The 26,159-nt window shown below is 47.9% G+C and overlaps 1 protein-coding gene across 3 annotated transcripts in view; it reads left to right on the top strand.

Moving 5' to 3' along the window:
• Positions 1–26,159, top strand: part of Csmd2 (CUB and Sushi multiple domains 2) — a 575,537-nt gene that overhangs the window by 338,184 nt on the left and 211,194 nt on the right. For 2 of the 3 annotated variants that reach the window (XM_034502344.2, XM_076934175.1), the window contains exons 11-13: positions 555–658; positions 1,345–1,457; positions 17,786–17,968. The exons of the other annotated variant lie outside the window; for it this stretch is intronic. In XM_034502344.2, coding sequence (XP_034358235.1) covers positions 555–658; positions 1,345–1,457; positions 17,786–17,968 — 400 coding nt within the window. The remainder of the gene's footprint in view (positions 1–554; positions 659–1,344; positions 1,458–17,785; positions 17,969–26,159) is intronic. 3 annotated transcript variants of the gene reach the window in all.

Raw genomic sequence — 26,159 nt, 5'->3', positions numbered from 1 at the left:
AGCTAATAAATGACAGATAGATAGATAGATAGATAGATAGATAGATAGATAGATAGATAGATAGATAGACTTATTGAAATCTCCATCCGAGGACATTCATTTAATCAGCAATTAAACCAACCAAAGGGGTGGGGAACAGCTGGGAGAGAGAGAGAGAGGTTGGGGGTGTCTTCTCCAGGCCCCTGGGGGCAGGATTGCTGAGACCCACATGCAGCCTAATACTGCCACTGAGCCTGAGGGAATTTCTGTCCATAAAAGCATGAAGAACGAGTCCTATCATCTTGTGGCCTGCCAGCTGTGCCTGGTGGCTCTTTGACAGCTGCCAGAACTGGCCAGATGTGCACAGACACCTTCAGAGATATCACGGAGCCCCCAGGGACCATACAACCCATGGAGGAATATCTGTGTTCCTCACGATGGCACAGAAATGGGCAGTGTGTGCAGGAGGGGACCCCCCCCCCCCAGAAACTTGGGGTATATTAGGACACAATGAGGTTTCCACAGACTTCATCACACCTACTGCCAGGGCCCTAACACTGTGCTCCCTCCTCTAGGTGATCAAGCTGGCCTTTGAAGAGTTCGATCTGGAGAGGGGCTATGACACCCTGACAGTCGGGGACGGTGGGCAGGATGGGGACCAGAAGACCGTCCTCTACATGTAAGTGAGATGCCATGTCGAGATGGGAAGTAGGGGATAGAGACTGGCTCATAGAGTCTACACTGGTCCCCAGACCCGGTGCTATAGATACAGTGTCCTGTTGTGTTCTTGGTGAATGCAGTAATCCATCTACCTCTCCCTGCCCCAGCCAAGGGGAACAGGCTTCATAGGGAAGTTACATGAAGTGTTCAGACTGAGCTGTCTTGGGCAAAGTCAAACAAAGGTTCCATGCCTGTGTGCCTGGCTCTCCCTACTTGCCAAGTACTTCTTTGAAACACCCTATGACTGCTACCTCACAGTGTCTACTCTAGGTGATTTCTCTCCCTAGCAGTTTAACCTCCCATTGACACAATGGAAGTGTTTGGGGGATTTTTCCACATGCTTAAAACTATCTGAGACACAGTCATCTTCTCAGACACAATAAATGCCTTTTCCGGGCCAAGGAAGTCTCATTAAGGGAGCCGTGATACCAGGCTGTCCTGTACTTCACTAGGCTGGGCCTTTGCTTTGGGGGACCATTCAGTGCCCCTGCACCTAACACAGTAACCCAACAAGGAGCTAAGAAATGTCTCTGCCCTGGGCATGTGGCGGAGTCCAGATCTAGAGCATGACATAGTGGGCCTGGCTCCTTTGCTTTCATTGGCCCTTGCCATGGGGCAGACCTCTAAGGATCTCTCTCCCAACAGCCTGACAGGTACGTCCGTCCCAGACCTCATCGTCAGCACTCACCATCAAATGTGGCTCCTCTTCCAGAGTGACAGCAGTGGCAGCTCCCTGGGATTCAAGGCTTCCTATGAAGGTAACTGCTTTCAGGGAACCTGGCAAGGCTCAGCCAGGGAGGAGGAGACTGGGCTCTTAGTCTGCAAAGGATAAAGTCTGGGTTCAAATTCTGGCCCTTCCCATGTCTCTCCTCAGACACATTGTCCTCTCTGAGCCCCTACCTCTTTCTTTGTTCAATGCCTCACTATCCCCCACTGGGCCAGACAATTTTGAGGACTGCCAGGGACAGATTGGCTGGTGTGCAGGATCTCGCAGGCCAGCTGTGGACACGGGTTTCGTTGCTAACTCATACCTGGCAGACTTACTTGAGTCTCATGATTTTTGAAATCTTTACACTGGGGCCACTGGCCTCCCAAGCTACCCTGCGATAAATGAGTGGTTGTGTCAAACACAGAGGAGAGATAGCCACCATTGTGGATGGCCTAGGGAAGAGGCAGACAGGAGTCTCCCTTCTTTTCACTAACTGACGTAAAGAAATGACGCATTCTGGGGCCCATGAGATATCCCCATTACCACCCTTCATGAACTCCAGGATCTCCTATGAGTCAAAAGACAGGCCCCAAGAAGAAGGCAGAAGGAGTCATGTTGTGAGAGAGTAAGCCCTTTCAGGTATCAGACCCAGCCCTTGCCCCAGATGGTCCCATTCTAGTAGGAAGACAGAACAAATGGGTATTAATGCAAGATGGCCACCCACCCACCCACCCAGTGGGAATGGGAAAAGGGAAGCAGACATCTTTCTGGGAAGTGGGTTCTAAGTCCTAAAAATGATCCAGTGGCTATTAGAGACCTGGTCAGGACAGAGAGGAGAGAAGTCTCTGTCCTCAGGGTGACTCCCATACCCGATTCCTACCTGCTGAACCAAAGCTTTTCATACAAGGACCTGAGGTTCCTACCCTGAGCAGACAAGAGGTGCTGGGTGTCCCAAGCCAGGAACACAAACCAAAACAAACTAGGTCTCTTAAAGCAACAGCAGTGTGTTCCTGCACTCAACGTGTTACTGTCTCGAGGTGGCGAGTCTGGTAGCGATGCCAGCAGGAGATGTTCCCTCTGAGACTCTGGTAGCATCCGTTCTCACTTTTCCTCACATCTGGTAGTGACTACCAGTTCTTGATATCCCCCTAGCTTATAGACACATCTCTTCTACCACCTCCATTGTCATCATATGCATTTCTGTGTATATGTCTTCTCATGGGGTACCAGAAGTTTTGGGTTAGGGCACCCATCCCACCATGCAGTATGCCCCCATCCCAATGACATCTGCAAAGACTGTCTCCAAATAAGCTCTCAGTTACAGATGCAGGGATTTAGCACTGCAGCAACTCAATAGCTAATAGGAGGCTAGCCCATAATAGTAATGCTCACTCTACCGTGTTACCAGAGTAGACAGCCAGTATGCTCTTCCCTGACTGGGAAGCCTGGGTCTAGGGGAGACAGAGCACTGGACAGGATGCCTGGATGACCAGAGTGAATGCCACATGTAAATCCTTCCTCTGTTACTTTACTGCTCTGTGGCATCCATGGGGCTTTTTCAGACTGTTTCTTCACTCAGAGAAACAGAGTTGATAGCACAGCCTCAGTCACAGGACAATCTGTAGAGATGATGAGATTTGAAAAAAAAAAAAAAAAAAAAGGAGGAGGAGGAAGAGGAGCCCAGCCCGGCAGTTGTAGGCCTGTGATCGCAATTGCTCTGGAGGCTGAGGCAAGAGGATGTGACACATTCAAAGCCTGTCTAGGCTACCAGTGAATCCTAGAACAGCCTAGGCAACTCAGTGAGATCCTGTTTCCAAATTAAAACCTGAAAACTCGGGCTGGAGAGATGACTTAGCAGTTAAGAGTACTCACTGCTTTCCCAACACCCACGTGGAGTCTCAAAACCTTCCATTAACTCCAGGGCTGGGGGAGCTGGCACCCTCTTCTGGATTTGTGCAAACCAGCCGTGCATGTTGTACACATGCATGTGCTTGTGTGTGTGTGTGTGTGTGTGTGTGTGTGTGTGTGTGTGTGTACACATACATATGCACACAGACACACACACACAAAACAAATTGTAAAACAACAACAAAAAAGAAAAATCTATTGAGCTGTGCCCAGAGGTAGAGTATATACCAACAGTCGAGAGGCCCTGGATTCCACCCTCACTGTTAAGAGCAAGGACGGCTCCAGTCAAAGCAGCTATGAATACCTGTAGGAGTGCACAGGAAGTTATACCGTGGAGCCATTCTGCACACCTGAGCAGCTGTGTGATGGGGAGAGCCCCAGACAGGAAGCTGCCTCAGGCAGGATCCTGATCCAGGCCCAACACTCACTGCCATAAAAGTGGGAATAGATTTGGATGCTCATTCCACAGCATCCCCTGGTTCTAAAATCCTGTGAATGTTCATCAGTAAATGTCTCCATCCGTAGGGAGGAAATGACCCCGATATCTGCATGTCCTTAATCGGTTCATGCTTGGCCTGAAGTCTGGATAAGACACAAATACCTGGGGTCTAAATGAGATAATACCAGTCAATAGACAGAATAGTCTGGAACAGGGAGAGCCGTTGGCTTAAGTAGTAACAGACAATAAAATAATAAATAAATAAATAAATAAATAAATAAATAAATAAATAAATAAATCTGTTGCTCTCCGCTGCTGGACTGGAACCCAGGCACTTCTTATGCTTTCTTCAGCCCTGAGCATCCATTGGAGAACAGAGCTTGGCTGCAGAGGGCCCCAGGTTTGGAGGGATTTAAGCTAATCCCCATGAGAAATGTTTGTGACTCTCTAATATTTATATGGTGGCGGGGGAGGTGGCCTCTGGAGACTAGAGAGCTCTGTCCAAATATTTGAAGGTTAGTCACACAGGAAAAAGGAATCAGATGAGTGTGAGGTGACTTTACAGAAATAGAAAGGGGTATGACATTTGCTGAGAGCCTACTGTGTGCCAGCAGCCTTACGTTCATCACCTCAAAGCATCTAGCATCTTGGACAGACTTGATGCAGCCCCAGGGACCATCAGAGTGGAGCAGGGGATAGCACTGACCCATTCCTCTTTCTTTTTTGTCTTTGTTGCTGTTTTGTTTCTCCCTGCCCCCACTCCTCCTTCACTCCTTCTAAGAGTGAATCTCTCTCTAATCTCCACATTCAAGAGGAGATTCATAACTAAATACCAGAAAAATATTACCTCATCCCATGCAACCCTTTCAAGGCACAGAGGAGTTAAGTAACCTGGTTGAGATCACACAGAAGTCCAGGAAGTGGCATTGCTGGGATTTGGGGCCATATCTCTCTAGCTTCAAAGCGCATGGTTTTCCCCTATACTGAAGACTTCCCAAAGCTACTGAATTTTAATCCCTTATACATTTTTTATAGAAGCCAAAACTTCACCCCAGTCAGGTGGACCGTATAGCAGATGCCTGCAGCCCAGGTCACTGAAGGTTGGAGATGTATTCGTTCTGTTCCAGTCACCCAAGATTGATTAAACACCTGCTGGGTTGCCAGTTCAATGCTGGGCACTTCAGTCATAGCCGTGAGCCTCCTGGTCGTGGTCTAGACATAGCTGGGGGGATGCCTGTCACAGACTAGTGCCATCAGGACTTCCTGAACCCATGACTGATTAAGAAGGACAGTCTGTGTCTTTAGGGGCCTCTCCAACCTTCCCAGCTGTGTCAGGTTGTGTACAGCAGGGTCTATCATAATCAAATAGACTCTGGAATTGGATCAGACCTAGTGAATGTCAGCATGGTCCCTGAACCGCAAACCCTGGAACACCATGTGGTCTCTATGTGCTTCTGTCTTCCTTCTCACATCACAGATAACGATAGCGGCCTCAGAGCTGCTCTGACAGTGAAATGATAACACAGAACATTCCTTGCATGATGTCTGCCATGAAAACAGTACCTTCCTCTTAGAGTCCCCAGTGTTGTCTCCACCCCTGTCCCTCAAGTCCCTGTCCTCTGGGCCAGACAGGGAACGGCCTACTATAGCCCGTGTTTGCTCCCAGATCCTGGTTTTAGGACTCGACTCATCACACATCCCCTTGCTCTCCAGGCTGGATGGAAAATGGCATGGCTCATGGCCGTCAAAGGTCAGTGTCGGGTGTTGGAGTTTTCATTGTTATGACAGAGCACCTGACATAAAGAATCTCCAGAAGGAAGATGGTTTCAGAGGATTCGATGCCCCAGACTCCAGTGCCAGTCCCGAGGAAGGCAGAACACTGTGGGGGTGGCCAAGACAGTTCATTTCACAGTGGGCAGAAAGCATGGAGACTGGGAGAGCACAGGAATAAGATGTCCCTGAGGGCTCACTTCTGACTCTACTTCTTCCGCTAAGAAACACCTGCCAGTGCCTTCCCAAATAGAGGCTGGGGACCAAACTTTCAATGCAGGAGCATTTAAAGGAGGGGCATAGCAGGGCAGAAACCCAGTCACAGAATGCCACGGGGCATTATGGAACTTTTGAACTTGGTCCAGTCAGCAGGACCCACTTCTCTCCATCCTTGGTCTCAGCCTGGACAATGTATCTGAGGAATGAGACCCATCTGTCTTACACCTCTGCTGATATCAAAAGATGGTAGATTGAGCCCCCTGGTGTGATTACACCTCCAGATCCTGGTCCACCACATCCTGCTGTCCCTTCCCACTGGCTGCATGGTTCCCTGTTGCTGCCTCTTAGGGTTTGTCTTCACAACTGGTCACACCAACTCCCAAGTTATAGCTTGGAAACTAAACCCTGCCAACTGCCCATCTGTTCCGGCCTGCAGCTTTGTTGTTACTCCTGTTGCTGGCTTCCCTTCTGACACCTGAAATCAACCCACTCAGACTAGTTAGCCAAGGTCCCCAGAACAAAGTACCACAGACCTGCTGGCTTGACCATTGGGCAGATATGCTTTCTAATAGAAGTGGATGGTCAAGGTTTTAGACAACTTAGCGTCTAGTGAGTGCTCTTTCTGGTTCGCAGGCAGCCACCTTCTCCCCACGTCCTCATGCAGCTCTTCCTTGAGGAAAGCATGAGCTGTCTTCTGTAAAGACAGAAGTCCCATCAGGCCAGCCCCCTCTTCTGTCCTCATTCAACTTTTTAAGGACTCCCACAGAGATCCATCTTTAAGAATGGTCACCCTGGAAGCTGAAGGCGTCAGCATACGAATCAGGGAGCATGAGTTCTCAGTTCATATTATCACCCCAAAGTAGGTTCCCCCATCTCCACCCTTCCTCCCACTCCCCATACCTCGTCTATGCCCCAGTGTTGGTAGGCAGCATCATCATTACCAGATCTGACCTCAGTCTCTCAGTTCCAAGATTCCTACAGTTCTCCCTTGACTGCATCCCCCTCTCATCAGTCCTCCATCATCCTCTGTTAACAGAGTCGCTGACAGTACAGACCTCTCACCCAACACCCTTCCCTCCCCATCTGCCACATGGCACACGGTGATCTTCAAGTCTGGCATAGTGTTCTACTTGGGGGGTGGGGGAGAGCCAGACTTGAGTGACAGCTTCCCGGCTTCTCATTGAGTTCAGTAGAAAGTACCACGTCTTGCCCACAGCATGACAAATTCCTCGTGATCATTCCTAAACCACATGCTGGCTCCTGTGAGTCCACTTAAGGCAGAGATCACAACTTCTCCCCATTCCTTGCAAGGCCCCATCTAGAACACATGCTCAGAAAAGCTTTGAAGAGTTCAGTTCTGATGACTTTACCCAGGCACATTCAGATACCCTCCTTGAACCTTCTGAATTCTTTTTCTTCCCTTTTACCACATGATACACAGGTGCCAACATCAGACATTCTCCATCGTCCCTTGGGCCTTCAGGGTTGGGCAAGCCAAGCTCAGTTTACCATGAGATTCTTCCACGGCCCCTAGGAGCCAGTCCCTTCATTGGTGAACCTGAGTTTTCTTGTCCACAGAGAGGCATGGGCAACTGGTAGGATTGCTAGGGCTCTCAAAGACTTGGTACCCTGAAGCACCCAGCATGGGCCTCGCCTCTAGGAATCAGTAGATTAAAACCTGCTCTTTCCTCCTTCCTCCTCAGGCCGGTGGCTCTTCTACCCTACATCACTGCTCAGAGAATCCATGTTTAATACATCTGCCTACATACTGGACTTCTGATGATTCCAGCTTCAGGGAAATTCCATGCCACACAGATATTTTGGTCCAGACAGGGGAGGCTAGCCCTATACAGATGTCCTGTGGGATGACAGCAGGCATCTGAGTACAAGGGCAACATCTATCATCTTTGCTGCTCCCTCTGGGTATAGCTGGCCTCTTTCTTCCATCCCTGAGGGCAGGGATGCTACTCTTGGGCAGACAGGCAGGTCTGTAGTCTTCCCACATTAAGAGTTCCTCCCTACCCCAGGGCTGGAGAAATGGCTTAGGCAGTCAAGTGTTTTCTGTGCAATCATAAGGACCAAGGTTTGGTTCCCCAGAACCTTTATGAAAGAGCTGGGCATGGTGGGGCACAGCTGTAATCCAAAAGGTGAGGAGGAAGAAAGGGGTGAATCCCCAGAGCTTCCTGGTCAGGTAGCCTAGCATAATCAGGAAAGTCCAAATGAAAGGGAAAGATTATGCCACACAAAAGTGCACAGTGACCTGAGGAACAACACTGAAGATTGGTTTTTAGATTCCACACTCCATATATGTACACACACACACACACACACACACACACACACACACACACACACTGCATGATACACGATACATGTACACCAAAAGAAAAAAATTTTCTCCTCCATTGTTAAAACCTTAAGCTCTGGTGGGAAAACTGGAGCATTTACTTCCCCAAGTTTTTCCTGATCTGTTTGTCATCCTTCCAGCTTGGGTAGAGGAGGAGGCTCGGGAATACCAGAACCCTCTCAGCCTAAAAACACAGTCTCCCTCCATGGGGGCACCAGCTGTGGGAAACGCTGTTCACAGTTGCGATTGCTTCGCTTCCCAGTAGAACAAGAAATATTTAAGGAGCAGGCAATTAGCACTTACCAGAAACATTATAAAATTACACACAACTTGCTAACAAGTTTTCACATCAATCTGGATGTCTCTTTGCTTTCTGACTGGAGCCTGGCATCTGGCAGCCTGATGCTCAATCTGGGAGGTTGACCCAGGGTAGGAGGAGCAAGTAGCTCCCCCACCTCACCCCACCCCTTGCTCCTGGGGATAGAGGTGCAGAGCAGGGAGGATCATTCAAGAAGGATGCCCAGGGACTCGTGACAGAAATGAGATCATTTGTTGACTCATGCCCCTAAGGCCTTATGATGTATTAGAGACACTATTCAGGACACCAAGGCCGTAGGGATGACAGAGCTGTCTCTGCCTTCACCCAATTCGTAGACTGTTTTCACAAGCATGGAGTAAGTGCTAAAAGATGGGGAATCAAACAGAGTGGCCTCTGACCTTGCTTGAGGTCACCGGGGAAGTGAGTGAAAGTTCTTAGGGGACCGGATGTCAGAAACTCAGACTACTTTGAAAGATGCAGAGGAGGGGTTGTCAGACTCGCCTAAGAGAAGAGACATGCTGGCTTGGAAAGATGGCTTGTTGAGGGGGTGGGAGGCTGGAGCATGGCTCACTAGGCAAATGCTGCCATGCAGTCATGGGGACCTTAGCTTGAATACCCAGAGCCATGTAAAAAGCTGGACACAGTAGCACATCCATAGTCCAACCCTGAGGAGGCACAGACAGGTGGCTCCCTACCGACCAGCTAAGACCAGCCTTATTGAACCAGTCAATGTTGGATTCAGAGAGAGACCCTGTCCCAGAAATAATATCAGAAAGACATCTATCAAACTCTGGCCTACACACAAGGGTGTTCACATATGCACAGTTGCATACATGTGCACGCGCAGGAGCACACACAAGCATACCCACAAGCATATGTGTGAAGATATGCATACACACATCACACACACACACACACACACACAAGACATTTCTAAAAATTAAAATCTCTACCAGCATCAGCTTTGAGAATGAGTAGCGAGAAGATGCCAAGAACTGTCTCAGAGGGCAAGGCTCATGTCCCCTTCTCTGGCACCTAACTGAAGAAGGGCACCAGAGCACTTCCTGAAAGAGGCAGCATTGGTACAGGCTTGTAAAGAAGCCAAAGGCAGTGGCTCAGCAGGGACAGCTCCACTCCATTTAGGACCTCATTGGCCCTGGTCTCACCCGATGTCAGGTGCCTAACCAGCTCAGCTTCTCACCTGCTATTTTCAGAATACCCTTACATGTTACCTAGCACCCCCAAACTCCTCTTTTTTTTGGTACTTAATGATGCTCCTCTGGGCCCTGGCCCCATCAGAAGTGAGATACCTGCAATTCAGAAATGCTACCTGGATCTCTGAGAGGTTAAATATTGACTAGAGCCAAATTCAACACCCGGAGCGTAGATCACCGTGGCAACAGGGCACAAAACGAGCTCCTGCGTTGGCCTAATGAGTCTAAGGAGGCCCAGATTGGATGCACTTGGACTGACACTGGAAGATGACTCTGTCTGGCAGACAAGCAGGGTGTTCATTTTAGAAAGAGCAGACAGCAGGTACCCAAATCCTATGTGGGCAAGCTACCAGGGCTCTGCAAACAACAGAGACCGTGATAACAATGAGGAAGTGCCACCATGTTCCTGGATCTACGCCATGCTGCAGGCATCTTGGCCATCGACTTACACACACATAAGCTCGCTTAGCCCTCACAGTGACCCTGGTCAGTAGAGCTGTTTTTTTACAATTTTCGTTTTATGCAAAACAAAAAACTAAAGGTCAGAAAGAATTGGCAGCACGGGCTGGGGAGTTAGATTGCTCAGTGGATAAAGCTCTTGCCGGGCAAGCATTAGGACCTGTTCAGATCCCCAGAACCCACACAAAGCCGGACATAGTAGCACTTGTCTGTAATACAAGCATTTCTCTGGCAAGATAGGAGGCATAAACAAAAGAATTTCTGGAAGCTCACAGGTCCACATATGAGTCTGACATATGGAGCAGACAAAGAGACTGTTTCGAGCAAGTTAGGAGGCGAAAACCAAAACCTGAGCTTGTCCCGTGACTTCCACACCATGTCCCATGCCATGCGCATTTCCACACAAACACACACGAACACACTGATTTTTATATATATAATAACAGTGTGATCCAGGCCTACTACATAGTATCAAAACCAGGATTCAGGTCCAGTATGCTGTGGCTTCACAGCCATCATTACATCATGTCACCTCCCCACAGACTGCTCTACTTCCCAATATGCTAACTCCAAGGTGGGTGCTGGCCAAAGATGAGACCCTGGGTAAGGGGAAGACAAGAGCCCTACCTAAGCAGGAGGCGGGGCTTTAACCTGAAGACTTTAGGAAGCTGTGGGAAAACTGAGCAAGAGACAGTATGACCTAATAGTAAGCTTTTAATGATCTTGTTCATCAACTAATATGGCATAGACCAGAGAGGTAGAGAGCCACCAGCTACTGCCATCCAGGTGGGGACATTATGAAGCCTGGGTTGAGACAGAGAAAAGTTGAGAAAACAGGACGCCAGGGTGTTCACAAGGGCAGCTGAGGAATGGCCTGTTGGAGTGAGAGGGGAGGGAAGAGTCTCCAAGAAGCCTCCCCACACAAACCTGACTGAGCTCTAGAGCAGGGGTCGGAGGTCAGGCCGCTCTGGATCTTTAGCGCTCGCTTAGCCTGGCATCATGGTAAACACCTGGTCCACCTTGGGCATGGCACCAAACATGACACACAAGCAACCAATGTCTGCTTTTATAGAGCTTTTCCTCTGGGGTGTGTCAGGAAAAAAAAAGGCAGGAGACCATGGAGATGGTACAAGGAAGGTTGTCACATTGGGGGCTTAGCTTGTCACTGATGCCCTAGAAGGTGGTAGATGCCAGGTGGGTAATATTGGCCCCACTTTCCCACTGTGATATCCCCAGCGTTCAGGACAATAACCAGCAGAATACTTCTTGAATGCATAGAAGCACTCAAGCTACCAGGGATAGTTGGTACCAGGAAGGGAAAGAGCAGCAGGTTGAGATCAAAAGTGGGTAGGTGACATCTAAGGTGTGGGCTAGGGCCAGTGTCTTGGAGGAGGTGACCTGAGGTGATCATATGAAAAACAGGAGAGAAAGTTCTAACTTGGGTTGGGGCACCATGAAGAAGTCACGAAGCAGACAGCAACACTCTATGAACGGGCAGCAGAGAGCAGTCCAGGTTGGGCAACCCAACCTCCACCCCAGCTCCCTCCGAGTGGTTTCCCTTCTTGGAGCACATCAAAAGGCCTCAGAATAGAGAGAAAGACACGATGCCGTCTCTTCCGTGCAGACACTGTCATAAAAGAGGATTCCAATTTAGTATCAGAAGTTGAAAAGCCCAAGAAGATGGGGTGAAACCTGGATGTCTAGCACAGATGACAGGGCCAAACAACCAAGCAGGAGGAAAGCAAACCCAGCAAGGCCAGTCCCCACAGGGTGCAGAGACACCTCACACGCAGACATCTGAGGGCCCCTGGCTTGCTTTCAGTGGGGTGGGTATGCACTTACAAAGTGAAATTGGGTTAAATCAGATGATGGGAAACTGAAAGGCTGAGTTTTTTTTCCTCCAAGTCAAAATTGCATCGATCTATTTATAATTCTGGGTGCCAACATCAGAGATGGTCAGTGTCTGGGCAGGAGGGGTCTTTCCTCCAGGCAGAGGCTCATGGGAAGCCTCGATCAGCACGTGGAGCCTCCGTTTCTATGCCTCCAGTTCAGTGATGGGCTTGAGGAGAAGGCCCAGGACAGAAACCAACCTCCAGCTCCTCTTCCTTCTTAGAAATAGCTCCCAACTTCTCAACCCTACCCTCATTCCTCATCTCCTCATCTCTAAACCTGAGCTTTTCAGAGAACACAGCTTCTCTACCTGGATCTTTGCAAATGCTTCCTTGGACCTGTCTTCCTTGGTCCTCTGGGCTCCTCAGGGCTAACGGCTCCTTCCTTCACCCTTGACAGCCATCATGTTGGAGGAGGCTCCTGAGGTGCATTTCCCTCTCTGCTGCGTGATCTTCTCCTTGGACATCACACAACCTCCAGCCCCCTGCTTCCTCCTCATCACTGGCCCTGCTGTCTACCTACCCCACATCCTGCCACCTCCTTGTCTCTCATCCCTCAGTCTTCTCACTCTGTCCTCCAGCTCTGCTGGAATCCAGGGTCATGCCACCTGATCTGGGGCCTTTGTCAGTGCCTTCTCTTATCAGCCCCCTTGTTCTCATTGGTTATCTTTTCCTTGGACTCGCCATCTCTGCCCTTAGCTCTTGCCCTCATCCTTTCCATCCTTACCCCTGTATCCTTGTCACAAAAGGAGATTCCAATTTAGTAACAGAAATCAAAATGCCCAAGAAGATGTGTGTGTCGCAGGGAGGGGCTTATAACCCTGGCTTCCTCTCAGCCACAGCTGTGCCCGAAGCCTCAGCTCCTTTGCTTCATTGGTCACATGGCCAACCCACAGTCAGGTCCACCATCCCTTTTGTGTCTACATGATCAAAGCAGGCAGTGCTGCCAGATGCTGTCCATACAAAAGGGTAGGCTCCACTTTTAGTGAGATAACAGGCCCATGGCTGTCCACTGAGCTTCCTTCTCCTGTTCTCTAGAGGGACAGCTTTAAAAGGTCTTGTCAGCATCCAGTCTTGCCTCCTGTGACAGTTACCTCACTTTTGACAAAAACCTTGACCTCCTGCTCCACCTGAACTCTCATCACTGCACTGTCCTCATTCAGGTCTGTCAGTGAGGAGAGTCTCTGCCTTGGTCACTAAGGCCAGCTAGCCAGCATCCACAGGGTCTCTGCTGCTTCTCTCTCTGGAACTTTCAGCTGCCCTTCCCTGCCCTCCATAGCCTCTGAGCCATTCAGTCTCCATCAGCATCCCCTGCCTCCCACTTGTTCTTCCTAGAAATTAATTCCTAGAAATTAATAATTCCTATGACCAATCTCATTCCATCTTTAGAATATTTTAACCACCATCCTAAGGTGGTTACCTAAGAGTTATGACCAGATCTTTTCCCTCTCTGCTAAGAAATGCTTTCTTTGAAAGTTCTCTGCTCCTTTGATCATGCCATCCTCCCTTCCCATTGAGCACATGATATCTCATGATGCTGGTCCTCACAACATCAGCGTGGACCATCCTTCCCTTCCCATTGAGCGCATGGTATCTCATGATGCTGGTCCTCACAGCATCAGTGTGGACCATCCTTCCCTTCCCATTGAGCACATGGTATCTCATGATGCTGGTCCTCACAGCATCAGCATGGACCATCCTCCCTTCCCACTGAGCACATGGTATTTTATGATACTGGTCCTCACAGCATCCACAATGGTTGCCTTTTAATCCTCCACTTTCTGCCCCACTCCTAAGTTCCCTGTCTACTGATCTCCTTAGCTCATCCTCCTCCATGCTCTGTGAAACACCACCTCCACTTGCCTTGAGAGAGTCTACTCTACTACTGCTTCCCCCCAAACCATCCATCATAGCCTTTTCTGGGACGATATCTCTTCTCACCTTACTTTGTTGGTCTTATACTTCTCCTGGCTCATGTATACGTTACATTTTCAAATTCTGTATGTCTTCCTTACACTTGAGATCCAAGTAACTGTAACTTAGTGTCCTGTGTGCAGTCTCCTGCTTCCTGTGTTTTGTCTGAGTGGAGCACACCCTTATGGTCAGGCCAAACCTCCTGCATCCTTACCCTTGGGACAGCTGGTGGCTTCTTCCTACTCTAGATTCTTCACACCTTCCTGGTTCTCTCCATCCCCTCTGCCTGGACCCAGTGTTCGATACCATCAGAACATCTCCCACCAACAGAGGCTCCACAGGAACAAGTCATCTATCTGCTCTGGCCCAGACTTTATTTTCTACTACCCACACTAAACTGACAGTCCCAATATTTATTAAGTGAATGAATATGAATGCTCTCCTAGCCTCCAGCCAGCTACTCTTAGACCATTCCCCAGACAGAGGTCAGAGTGAGCTTCCACACATACTAGTGTCTTCTCCCAAGCACAGTAGAATCCTTCATCAGCTTCCCATCACTGATCATCTAAAGCCCAGTCTTGCTCATAGATTGATCAGACCCAGTCTTGCCTGTAACATGGGATGGTCTTGCCCATCAGAGCGGTTCCAAACTTTGTCTCTTACCACCTTACAGGAGGCAGGAGCGTGAGAAGTGGGGGTTGCTGAAGCTAGCCCACTGTCTGCGGGTCTCAGATCCACTACTTCTGAGCTCGGTAGCCATGTGTCTTTGTGCCTGTTTCCCCTCTTTTAAAATGGAAGAAAATGCTATCTTCTATTAGCGGTACTGCCAGGGCGACATGAGTTAATATAGAAAATGTTCAGTGGTCACTGGCTGGAGTCAGTGTGCAAGCCACTAGTTCCATAAATGAAAATTGGTCGTGACAATAATTGCTCAGCAAGTTGTTCACAGACATACCACAGACCACTATACAATCCTGCCTCTGAGACTTAGCCTACCTTCTTCCTTCCACCCCGAGAGCCCTCCCTTTCCATCTCACCGCCAAGCCGTTTACCACTGTCTCCTCCGTGGTCGTAGGCCTCAGCACAAAACGTACCTTCTCCAAGGAGTTTTCCCTGACCCAGGGCTGGGATTTCATGAGATGAGCGGGATGCTCACTTTAGGCACACAATTCGAGAGCGGGGGCCCCAACTCAATTTTTAAGATAAATAGCATTCACGACAATAATTTTAAAAATCAAGATTAACATTTAAAAAGTCATGGCTTTAAATAAAAAGCAGTGCTATAATTGAAGAAGACAAGCTGAGATGCCAGGGCGAGGGTAAGAGGGTAGGCAAGCGGTCCAAGTACAAGGCTGGCGTCGTTATTGGTTTTAAATGTTACATATGTTAATTATGATCTTCTTAAAAAGACACGATAACATGTTACGACTGAGATGTCAGCAGAATAGTTATGATAAAAAGAATTTGTCTTACGGAGTCCTTGAGGCAATTAACACTTTGTGTGCCTTGCTCTTGGCATCCTGTCTTCAGCCTGAGACCCCATGTCGTAGACCATGTTCCCTCCTCTCGATGCTCCAGGTTGACAGAGAGTATTTCCATCTCCAGTGTCTGGCTCAGGCCCCAGCACACAGCAGGTCTTTATTATATACCTGCTATTTCCTTACTGATAGGGAGAAATTAGCCAAGTTTAGTTATATGCAAGAAGATTTGTCTACACAGCGGGGGGCTGAGAAGAACACCCCTATCCCAAAACTCATGCTCTCTTGAGCCAGTCAGAGCTCAGACAAGCTGAAGGCAGTGACTCAGGCACATGTACCCTACTCATATATTTTGTATGGCGGGACCTCACTAGGGAACCTTAAATATGAGCTCTGTCTTCCGATGCCAGGTAATGTTTACTGTCACTGCCTTGACAGTTCGTGCATCCCAGAGAACATGTTTGGGGACATTGGCAGAAGGTGGGTTCTGATGTTTATTTCTTCAGATCTTTTTGTCACACAGGGCCCTTTTGTCTGTCCTTTAGATAACTGGAGTTCTAGAATCTGAAGCAAACCCTCCCTTACTTGGATGATTCAGTGTGGCCCCATCCTTGTCCCTCAGCATACATAAAGCCATCTGCAAAGGAATATATACGTTCAGCCAGTCTGTCTGTCTGTCTGTCTGTCTCTCTCTCTCTCTCTCTCTCTCTCTCTCTCTCTCTCTCTCTGTCTCTCTGTCTGTCTGTCTGTCTGTCTCTCTCTCTCTCTCTCTCTCTCTCTCTCTCTCTCTCTCTCTCTCTCTGTCTGTCTCTGTGTGTGTGTGTGTTCGCACACACACACACAGAAGTGAGCTGACTTGTACTAGAGATTCCTTGGTGCTTGCATATGGTCACACTGACCCCTGTATTCTGGGATCACCAGTGTTTGATTTGGAACACACAGCTTGGAACAAGGTCCCCACACAGCATGCTTTGCCCTGGCTGCTCTCATCAGAGAGCAAGAGGCTTGGGGGATAATGTGAACGTGACCGCCAGGAGCCTGTGCATCTGAGACTGAGCCTTTGCGGCTCTGATCAGCTCAGAGAAACAGCTCAGCTTATAGCAAGAAAGCTTTTGCAGACTCACGCAGTGGCTTCTGGAAACCTTGGCTCCTGATCCCCATAATGGTATCCACTGAAAAGATGGGTTCCCTTCTGCCTGAGAGTCATGGAAAGTTACCCAACACTTCCCTTGGAGAATCTAGGGCCTGCTCTCCCAAACCTCAGGTCTCTCATAGTGTCCCTTTACCACCTGACATTTTCTCAATGACTTCCTGTCTCCTTGTAAGCCATCTTCCTTCCTAGAGGGAGCTCCTCCCCCTACTCCACCCCAGCCCCTCACTCTCCCTCTCATAGCACAGAGCTGAGCAAAGGGTAACTCAAGAACCTCTAAAGATGCAGCTCAGACAGACTCCTTGCCTGAAGCACCTGGGTCCTGGTTGACTCCTGGGGAGTGGATGGGGGCCTTGAGCTGCTGAGATTCACCAAGCTGTGCTGTCTCAGCCCCGTTCCCAAGGCTGACTCACCAGTTGGCTCAAGCAAACTTCAAGTGTACTAAATGAGTCATTTGTTTCTTTTTATCTATTACTGTCTCAAATTGAATCTACCAAAAAAAAAAAAAATCTTGAAAGCTCTCTGTGTCAGAAGGCAGCCAGTATTGATTCCCATTTACTCTGGCTTATGAGGACAGGCTGCACAGGGCCCCTGATTCATGCCTGAGCTTACTACCCAGGTGCATGGGCTGTTCTTAAAATCTCTCCAGCAGTGTTCACAAGTCAGATGCAAAGTGCAACCCAGGCAGGATGTCTTCAAACTCTGGGACATATTAGCTCCTGGAATAGGTCTAATGCAGAATATAATCAAAGGATGAAATGTTTATTTTGCTTTATTATATCATGGGGATAGTGCCCACCTTGCTTGAGACACAGCTTGTTGACATCTTTGACAGAACAAGAGGCTAAGAGCTCAGGCCAAACAGAACCAGAAGCAGATGTCCCTCAAGGCTCCCTCTTAGCAACCCACTTCTGTTAACTAGGTTACTGTCTCAGAAGTTTCACAACCTCCCAAAACAGTTCTACCAGATGGGGACTCCCAAGTGTTCAAACACAGGAGCTTGTGAGGGAAATTTCACATCCAAGACTGTAACACCCACCTTTCATGAATAAAGATATGCAAGTCTCTGAGATACAGTATATGGACAGAGTCACGGGCTTATGACAAGTGAAGGCCATATTGTCCTAGGACACTGTCCTACAGAAGTTCTGACTCCCATGTTCTGACTTCGTGGAGGACAGCAACAGAGCATGCAGTGGGGAACATGTGTTGCCAGGACAGATGTAACATCACCTTTCCTGTCTCTTGTCTTCTGTCTTCTTGTCTTTCAGAGATTGAACAGGGCAGTTGCGGAGACCCTGGCATACCTGCCTATGGCCAGAGAGAAGGCTCTCGCTTTCGCCATGGTGACACGCTCACGTTTGAGTGCCAGCCTGCCTTTGAGCTGGTGGGGCAGAAATCAATCACGTGCCAAAAGAATAACCAGTGGTCGGCTAAGAAGCCAGGCTGTGTGTGTAAGTGAGAGGGGTGGCCACTGAGGGGGCTCCCTGGAGAGGCAAGCTGGATCCATAGCTAAGGCCCTGCCCTTGAAAACCTACAGTGGGTGTCCATTTGGGGTGGTTTCTCTTGTTCCTAGAATGGTGGCTATCTGAGTCCTCACATCTTATGTAGAGTGCAGCTCTTGATCTTTGGAGACCTTCTTTGACATAGCATAACCATCAATGATGACCCTTAAATGCAAGGTGGAGATGGCTGGACATGGCCCTTGGAGGTCAGACCAAGGCATTCCTCCTCACTCTTGTCACCATCGCGACACCATGCTATTGTGGGATGGGCAGGATGTCTCTTAAGTTCATAGACAATGAACCAGCCTTGGAGTGCTACAGGGATCAGAGGCCTGGGGGTGGGGTGTTTCCCATAATCACCCCATCTCGTGTGGTGTTAGGGAGGGAGGAGTGCTCCAGCTATCCTTGCATGGCTGATCTTTGGTGAGGAGAGTGGAACTGAGTGGTCTGTTCCGTAGAGATAAGAAAGCAGCCCATCATCTTTCTCGTATGTGTTGGACATTCTTTGCGGCACTACAAACATTGAAAGTCATTAGTCACAGTGAGAATTCTAAGTGTGCGGGGCTGTTGGTGGCAAGGGTAGGGGGGGAGCCAGACACAGTCAGTGTCAGGAAGTCTGGGATTTTAGCTTCTCTGGGCTGTCACCTCTTCTTCTCCTCGCCCTCGACACTCAACTCCTCCGGCTCTTTCCTTGAATTCTCAGGGAAGGGCACTCTGTCCGACCCTCCGATCCTCCGCCCACCATAGTGGACAACTCAGAACCTCTGAATTCTGCATGCTACAGACTGAGAGCCCTTTGGGGATGCGGGTGGGATCTCTGTGATGAGAATGGCCGGCTGAGTTGGGTCATACCACAGGGGATAACTAAAAATAAATTGCTCTGCCTGACAAAGCATTTTCTATGACTGATAAGTTTATGTAAAAAATTCTTCAGAGCTTTAAAGATAAAATTGTCCTCAGATCCATGTGGAATAGCTCTTAGTGGAAAAAAATATTAAATTTCACGATATCTGCCCAAATGTGTTCCTGGTATAGGTGGGAAACATTGTCTGACAGTGTTGGCCCCATTCAGTAGGAACCGTGGTGATGTAAGGATCAGGGATAGGTAGCAAAGGCAGCCCAGAATAAGCAACCAAAGGCTTTGTCAGCATAGTAGAACCAAGCCAGGCAGAGAGGGACAGAGCAGTGCAGGGCGGAGCCTGCCATGCGGCTACTAGCAGGAAGTCCTAGCTAAGCTAAGAAGGCAAGGCCCAGCTATGAGATTTCCCCCAGGCAGCACAGAGCTTAATTTTTGAAGTTTATCTTGATAAAACGAAACAGGGAACATTGGAAGAAGCTGAGTTTCGTGGGCACAAACCTGGCAGAAGCAAAGTCAGAAGGAGATGTATTTAATGGGGAGACTGGGCTCCCTGGCCCCACCAGCCTAAAACAAATGTGTCTAGCAAGCAGAAGGCAAGCTGAGGAAGGACAGTGATAGTCACTGGAGGCCTCCAGAAAGGAGTTTGACCCTGGGCTTCTAAAGAGAAATTCTAGAACATTTTTCTAGAATTTTCCCAAAGGGCCAAAACCCTTGAGTTGCTGCCCAGCAGGTTCTTCGTCTCCAGAAGCAATGTGCTGAAAACTCTGTTCACAAGTAGTTGAGAAGAAGAAGACTAGGCTATATCGGCAACAGTGGGTCCAGCCATTGCTTTCTATGGTTTGGAGCAAGGATGAAGGACCAGGGCTTGTTAATGAGAACCACAAAACTGGTACTCTGGGCAGTTGGCATGAGATGCTATCTGGAAAGTTCTGGGATGGAAGGGGACCCCATGTGTGTCTTCAGGTGCCTCCATCCATTGGCTATGTCTGCTTACTTAAGTCTAGAAGAACACATAACTTGAGTTCTATCGAGACTGGCTTGAGTAGAAGAAGGCAGGCAGAATCAGCTCTCCCCACATACACCACAGAGGAAGCCCGTCTTTGTACTTCAGAGTACAAGGGGCTGCTATCTGTCTCCATCTCTTGTCTGTCTCTGGTCCCTCAGCCAATCTAGAAACCCAGTTCTTGCCACTGGTTGAGCTTCCCAGCTATAGCCAAACTATCTCCTCTCCAGGAACCCGCTGACCCAACAGGATATCCCTCCATCCTCACTCCCCAAAGGCTGCATGCATCTCTAGGATCATATTTATAGCCAAAGATAACTGTAACAAGAGAGCCCCTGCCCCCTACACACAGTGTATGCTTGGAAACTGGTCTCCAAACTGGGCCATCACAGCACTGCACAAGTCACACTTTGACTGAGAGATGCTTCGGCTCCCAACTCTAGATTAAACCCGCACCATAGTTTCTGATCAATAGGAAAGGTACAGCATCTATAAATGTCTATAAAAATATAAAATAGTGAGGTTATCTGTGTGTGTTGTAGAGTGTTCCTTACACATGCACACAAAAGCGCTTCCAGCAAAAAGGTGGTTCATCTGGAGTGTCACTCAATACTCCCCCAATACCCCACACACACATTAGTCACAGTAAACATCAACACAGCACTTAGCCAAACAATGTTGCTCTCTCTTTCATAGGAGTTAGAAGGGGATGAGGGAAATTCTTTTGATGGCTGAAATGCCTTAGAATGATTGTTCAAAGAAGTGTGAAATGCTGCTCTGTTCTGTGGAAGCATTTTCTTCAAAACGACTCCTTCCTAGGGAGTTAGTTGCCCTGCCAAACCCACACATTAGCCACTCCACCTTTATGTTGCCCAGCATTTTCTGCAGCGAGCGGTGACGTCAGCACCCCTCACCGGCTTCTGAGATGCCCTCTGAGTGGTGGGTGCTCAGCGGATGGCTTTCCCCATCTCGAGTTGCTTCTCATGTTGAAGTGCTCCAACTCAGCACGCAGAGCCAGCTCTTTCCCTCTCGTTCTCTTGTCCTCCTCAGTCAGCCGGCCTCTCCAAGGACCACTGCTCCATATCAGCCCAGAGTGGAAGCACCCTCCATCCAGTCAGCCATGTTGACTGTCTGCCCAGCGCCAAGTGCCAGGCTCACGGGTTCAGAGCTGTTTTATTCCATCTCTGCGTTTGGACTTTGTGCACAATGCCTGTCCTGAAGACAGTACTCTGGAAAGGGAGCCCATCTGCCTTAGCTCACAGAACCTCTGCTTGTTTTAGCCTCATCCTTACCAGAGATCACAGAGCTGCTTCTAGGTGTCCTCAAGACAGAGCAGTCATTGCCATTTTCTAGAGAGACAGTGGGAAAGAAGAGACAAATAACTCCGGAGGGTGGTTTGCATAGTCCTTGATGCCTTGTTGACAGGCTAGCGAGCACTTCACACTTCATAAAGGAGGCAGGAAGCCAATTATCAGCCCATTAGCAGCCGCTTTCCATGGAGTTGCTCAACAGCTCTCACCCGGGGCCTGGCCAGGAGCACACAGACCTCACCCCCTCCTTCCCCCCCCCATAAGAAAGTGTGAATCCTAATTGCTCTGGTCTTAATGTATACAGTGCATGTGTGAAATGAGAAGGTGGGGCCTCCTGGCATGTATGCGGTTCAAAGTATGTATCAACAGCACAGTCTTGAGGGTTCTCAAAGGAGAATTGAACCCTTGGATGCTCAGGGAAGATGCCCAGAGGATGCTGGGATGAAGCTTGGTTTTGAAGATAAGGAAGAAGGGTGCCTCCCCATAGGGTTGCTATGAGAAACAAGTGCCTTCCTGGTATCTGTCTGCCTGTCCTCTCTCCCTTTTGCTCCCAACCCCTACCCCACCTCCGTGATGGAGAAAGGACTGGACTGGACTTTAGGGCTATCAAGATGATACCTTTTCAGCTAGTAGAAGGTTACTTACTCCAGAGTATTCAGGCTCTGTAACATAGACCCTTTGTCCCAGAGAACTGTCAGATCTGAAGCACCATCTGTCTTCTGCCACACCAAACACCACCACCACATACTCCGAATAACCGCCAAGACAACTGAAAATAGCTCTAGACACCGGCAGACATTTTTTGGTGGAAATGAAGATAAAGAGCCATGCTCCAGGGTGGCTTAATGTTGCCTCAAGAGGTCCCCTGCATTTTTGAGGCTATGGCTAAAATCTGAAGCATCCTGAAGGTGAGAGAGCATGTGACAAGGAGGAGGCTAATGGTTTTTACATGTCCTGTGTCATTGGGAACATGTGAATCTTCCCTATAATGTTTGCAGTGTATCTCTTCCCTCTGGTTACAAATTAAAAAAAAAAAAAAAAAAAAAAAAAAAAAAAACAAGTTCAAGGGGACAGAGGTACTAACTCAGAGCTATGCGGCCATCACATGGTAGGAGAGAATTGAAGGCATTCACTGACAGAGCAGTCACCAGAAACCACATTTCTTCTCCCAAGTCCTGTACATTTTCTATCACACCAGATTCTCAGAACCTGAGGGCTCAACTGAGAAGCAGGGTCAAAGAAAGAACACTTAGGATAAGGTACTGAGCTGGAGTGCAGATGCACACTGTTGTCTGGGTTTCCCTGGGAGTTAAAAACAGCTCTTGGGAGTGCAGCACATCCCTGAAGGGTAGGTCCAGGACTCTGAGGGAAACAGCGCCGTACTCTGGGAAGGAACCCTGTTTCTCAACTCCACTTCTTCTCATCCCTTCTGTCTATCACCTCTCTATTCATCCTCACTTATGGAACACCTATGTGTACAAACTCAGTGGCCAGGAATGGTGTTTCTGTTCCCCATTGTATTATAAACTGGAGAAGCCTAGGGGGAAACCCCATGGGAGTACCCTGCTCTGACCAAAGGATGACTTGTGCCCATACCACATGCTACAACTCTGTATCCAGAAGAATCCACAGCTCAAGGGACAATACCCAATGCAGAATTTTGGTATAATCTAGAATCTTTAAAGTTTATGTAAATAAGATGATTTAAATACAGTTTTTAGAATTTAAATAAAGTGCTCCCACTCTCCCTCCCCTAAGTGAAAAGCAGCTTCACACTGACCCATCCTTTCTGTCTCCTGAAGGTTGACGGCCCTTCCCACCCTCACGTAGTCCAGATCCCACTGGGCATAGCATTTTGTATACTGTGTTTCAAAGCCCATGCTTTGTTGTATACCTCACCAGAGTGCTACATGTCTTTCATGCTCATGTTATCAAAAACCAGAGAAATATGCTGTCTAGTGATTGGGCCAAAACTCATGGAAGCAATTATGTTCAAAATTTTTACATAAGGCAATAACGGAAATCTCGATTCATATGGCTTCCTTCTCAAGTTACTTTCTAAGGGTAAATTTCCAGAAGTCAGGTCATCAGGCCAGTAAATGAGCTTTTTAAAATAACTCTCTATAAATATATACTGTTGTATGTAAACCCCCCTCCCCAAGTATTGTACCCATTCATAATGCTAGTAGCAAAATCTATTAGCCTAAGATTGCTAGGTATGTGGTCTTCCTGTCAAGAAGTGTGGCATCCCCCTCTCTTTCTCTCTCTCTCTCTTCTCATCTGCCTTCATTTTTACAGAGAGAACAACTTAACAGCTCTCTTCTCATAGGTGACATATGAGATAGCTTGTCACCTTTAACAGCTTCATCAGACCTTCATATTTATGTGAGAATTTAATAAGTATATATTGAATATTCCCTTGGAGCATATATCAGTTGATTACTGGGAACCTCCCAAGATTCTGGTAAAAGCTTTGAACCCAAGACAGAGGGGCACAGGGCTTGATCCCAGAAACTCTCTCCGTGGAAGACAGACCCCATTATGTAAAATTGTCCCTGTAGGTCAGATTTTTTTTTTCCAAGGAGAAGCCTTGGTGTGGCAAACACACTTAGTTTTTGTCTCTGTGAATCTCATTTACTGGTCCATGTGTAGCTGACACCTCCACAGATGCTGACCAGTCCAGAACGGCCAACTGACTGGAAATCATCAGAAGATATGACCTGAGAATGTAGGTCAGAATTGGGGCCATGATGGAAAGAGAGACATCTGTGTGGTAGTAGTGAGTTCTCAGAGGACCCATAGGACGTGTGTAAGCCCGTGAACAAGGGTATGTCCCAACAGCATATGCATAGGATTGAAAGCATGTGTGTGAGTTCATGCACACGTAAGCACACATCTGTCCATCTGTGCTCATGCACATGTAAGCAGGCATCTGTCCATCTGTGCTCATGCACATGTAAGCAGGCATCTGTATATATGAGCATGTACATATAAACATCCACACATAATCACACTCCTGTACATCTGCACATGCATACACATGCATATCCATGCACACATAAGCACACACATACACACACATACACACATGTTCTTGTGTGTTGAACTTGGGTGCTTGGGTCTGCAGTGGTTTCAAGAACGGTTGTAGGTACATGTGAGTGAGAGACAGTGGGATCCAATGGCAATAAAGTCTGGAAAGAGCTTGGACTCCCTTTTGGAACAGCAGGTCTGAAAGGGGTGTCAGGGGGTGCTGCAGTTTCTATCTTGGTCACTAGATAAGAGCATCAGTCCTGAATCCAGCTAGAGATTCTTATGTGCGAGTCTAGGAGGCTTGTATCTTTCTTTCCAGTAGGAAGGAAGGTGCTCATTCCATTGTGTTGACAGAAACTGCATGTGGCCTTCACACATACACACACACACACACACACACACACACACACACACCCTTTACCAATCTTATTTCATTATTTTTGTGTTTTGCTGTTTTGCATTGTAGAGTTGTTTTACATCTCCACATAGACAGACTTCTCAATATTTGTGGTTTCTTTACAAAACTGACAAAGTTGTCATTCTGTCATGAATCTGAGAGACGGTTTGTTCTATTTTTAGTTATTTGTCAGTGATTTGATTTCTAAGCTGTAATTTGTTAATCCATCTGGAGTTTATCTGGATGAATGTATAATATTGTCCAAACTCTTAGGCAGTCTTCCAACATAAGTTTTAAGTAATTCTCCTGCCTCATGATCTGAAGCAAATAGATTGTTTTATCACTCTCCGAATCCTCAAATGTAGTTAAGTCTCCTTCCCTGAATCACCCTTTGTTCTCTTGCACTGCGTCTGTCTCGGCCCTGGTATTGAATAATTTTAATTGTTGTTTTATAATATGTTGTAATATCTAGCACAGCTAAAAACGACTCCCTCCTCCCTTAATTATTTTCTCTTTCAGAATAGTCATTGTTATTCCCAACTGTTTGTTGTTCAAGATTAATTTTAGAATCATTTTGTCAGGGTAAAAATAAAAGCCTACTGGGATTTTGTGTGTGCACTCCTGTTAAACTATAAATTAACTCAAAGAAAATAGATGCTCTCCTAATACACCAGCTTCGCACCTAGACACTAGCATGTCTCTTTTGCTTCCTCTACTTGTGTTGGACTAAATGTAACAGCTCTGACGTGTGCTACATACCGGCCACAGCCATAGCTCCTTAGCTGTTGTATTACTGGCAGGTGCTTTTTGCATGACCCGGCCCACCTCTGTACCATGCACAATGTCCAAATGAAGTTTGCCCTTCTTTGTTCCCAAATAACTGTAGCTGGCTCCTGGTATTCCCTGTAAAGACATGATCCCAAATTTTCTGATTTCAAATACTCTTTCCTTTGGCTCAGAAAATATCGAAATAGCTAGAGTCCTCGGAAATTGCCTTTGTCAAACACTCAGAGCCAGGGTTGGATGGGCCAAGATCTGAAACATCAGCCTCTGCATGGAGAATAACCCTCCTGAGAACCTTTGCGTTGGGGCAGGAGCTGCCTACGATCTATGTGAGCATGCTTGAGGAAGTGTTCTCATTCCTCTAGGCTTCTGTCAAGGCCCCGCCTACCTCAGAGGACCCAAAGAGATAAATCGGGAACATGGGGCGTTCCAGGGTACCCCTTCCTCTATCCTCTATTCCTCAAAAAACTTGGCTACTGAGGACCTGTGCCCTGCCCTTGCTGGCAATGTGCAGAGTGCAGAATGGCCTTTTCTGCTGGTGGCCCACCAGAGAGCTTGTGGTGAGGACAGAAGGTGGGATTTATTTGTCACAGAAATGAAAATGTCATGGTGGTCATGGCTGTGAAGCATCATGGTGCCTTGGGGTCAACCTGGGTAAGGGATCATGGAGATGAGAAAGTCCAGGGCTAAGAGAATTGACTCTGGTTAAGGAGTTGGCTCACACATCAGCATTGTCAACATGTACAAGGAAGGAGTCA

The sequence above is a fragment of the Arvicanthis niloticus genome, chromosome 5, assembly GCF_011762505.2.
Source record: "Arvicanthis niloticus isolate mArvNil1 chromosome 5, mArvNil1.pat.X, whole genome shotgun sequence".
Classification (NCBI taxonomy): Eukaryota; Metazoa; Chordata; class Mammalia; order Rodentia; family Muridae; genus Arvicanthis; species Arvicanthis niloticus.
Note: the sequence above shows the minus strand (reverse complement) of the source record. Positions and strands in the feature narration are given on the sequence as shown.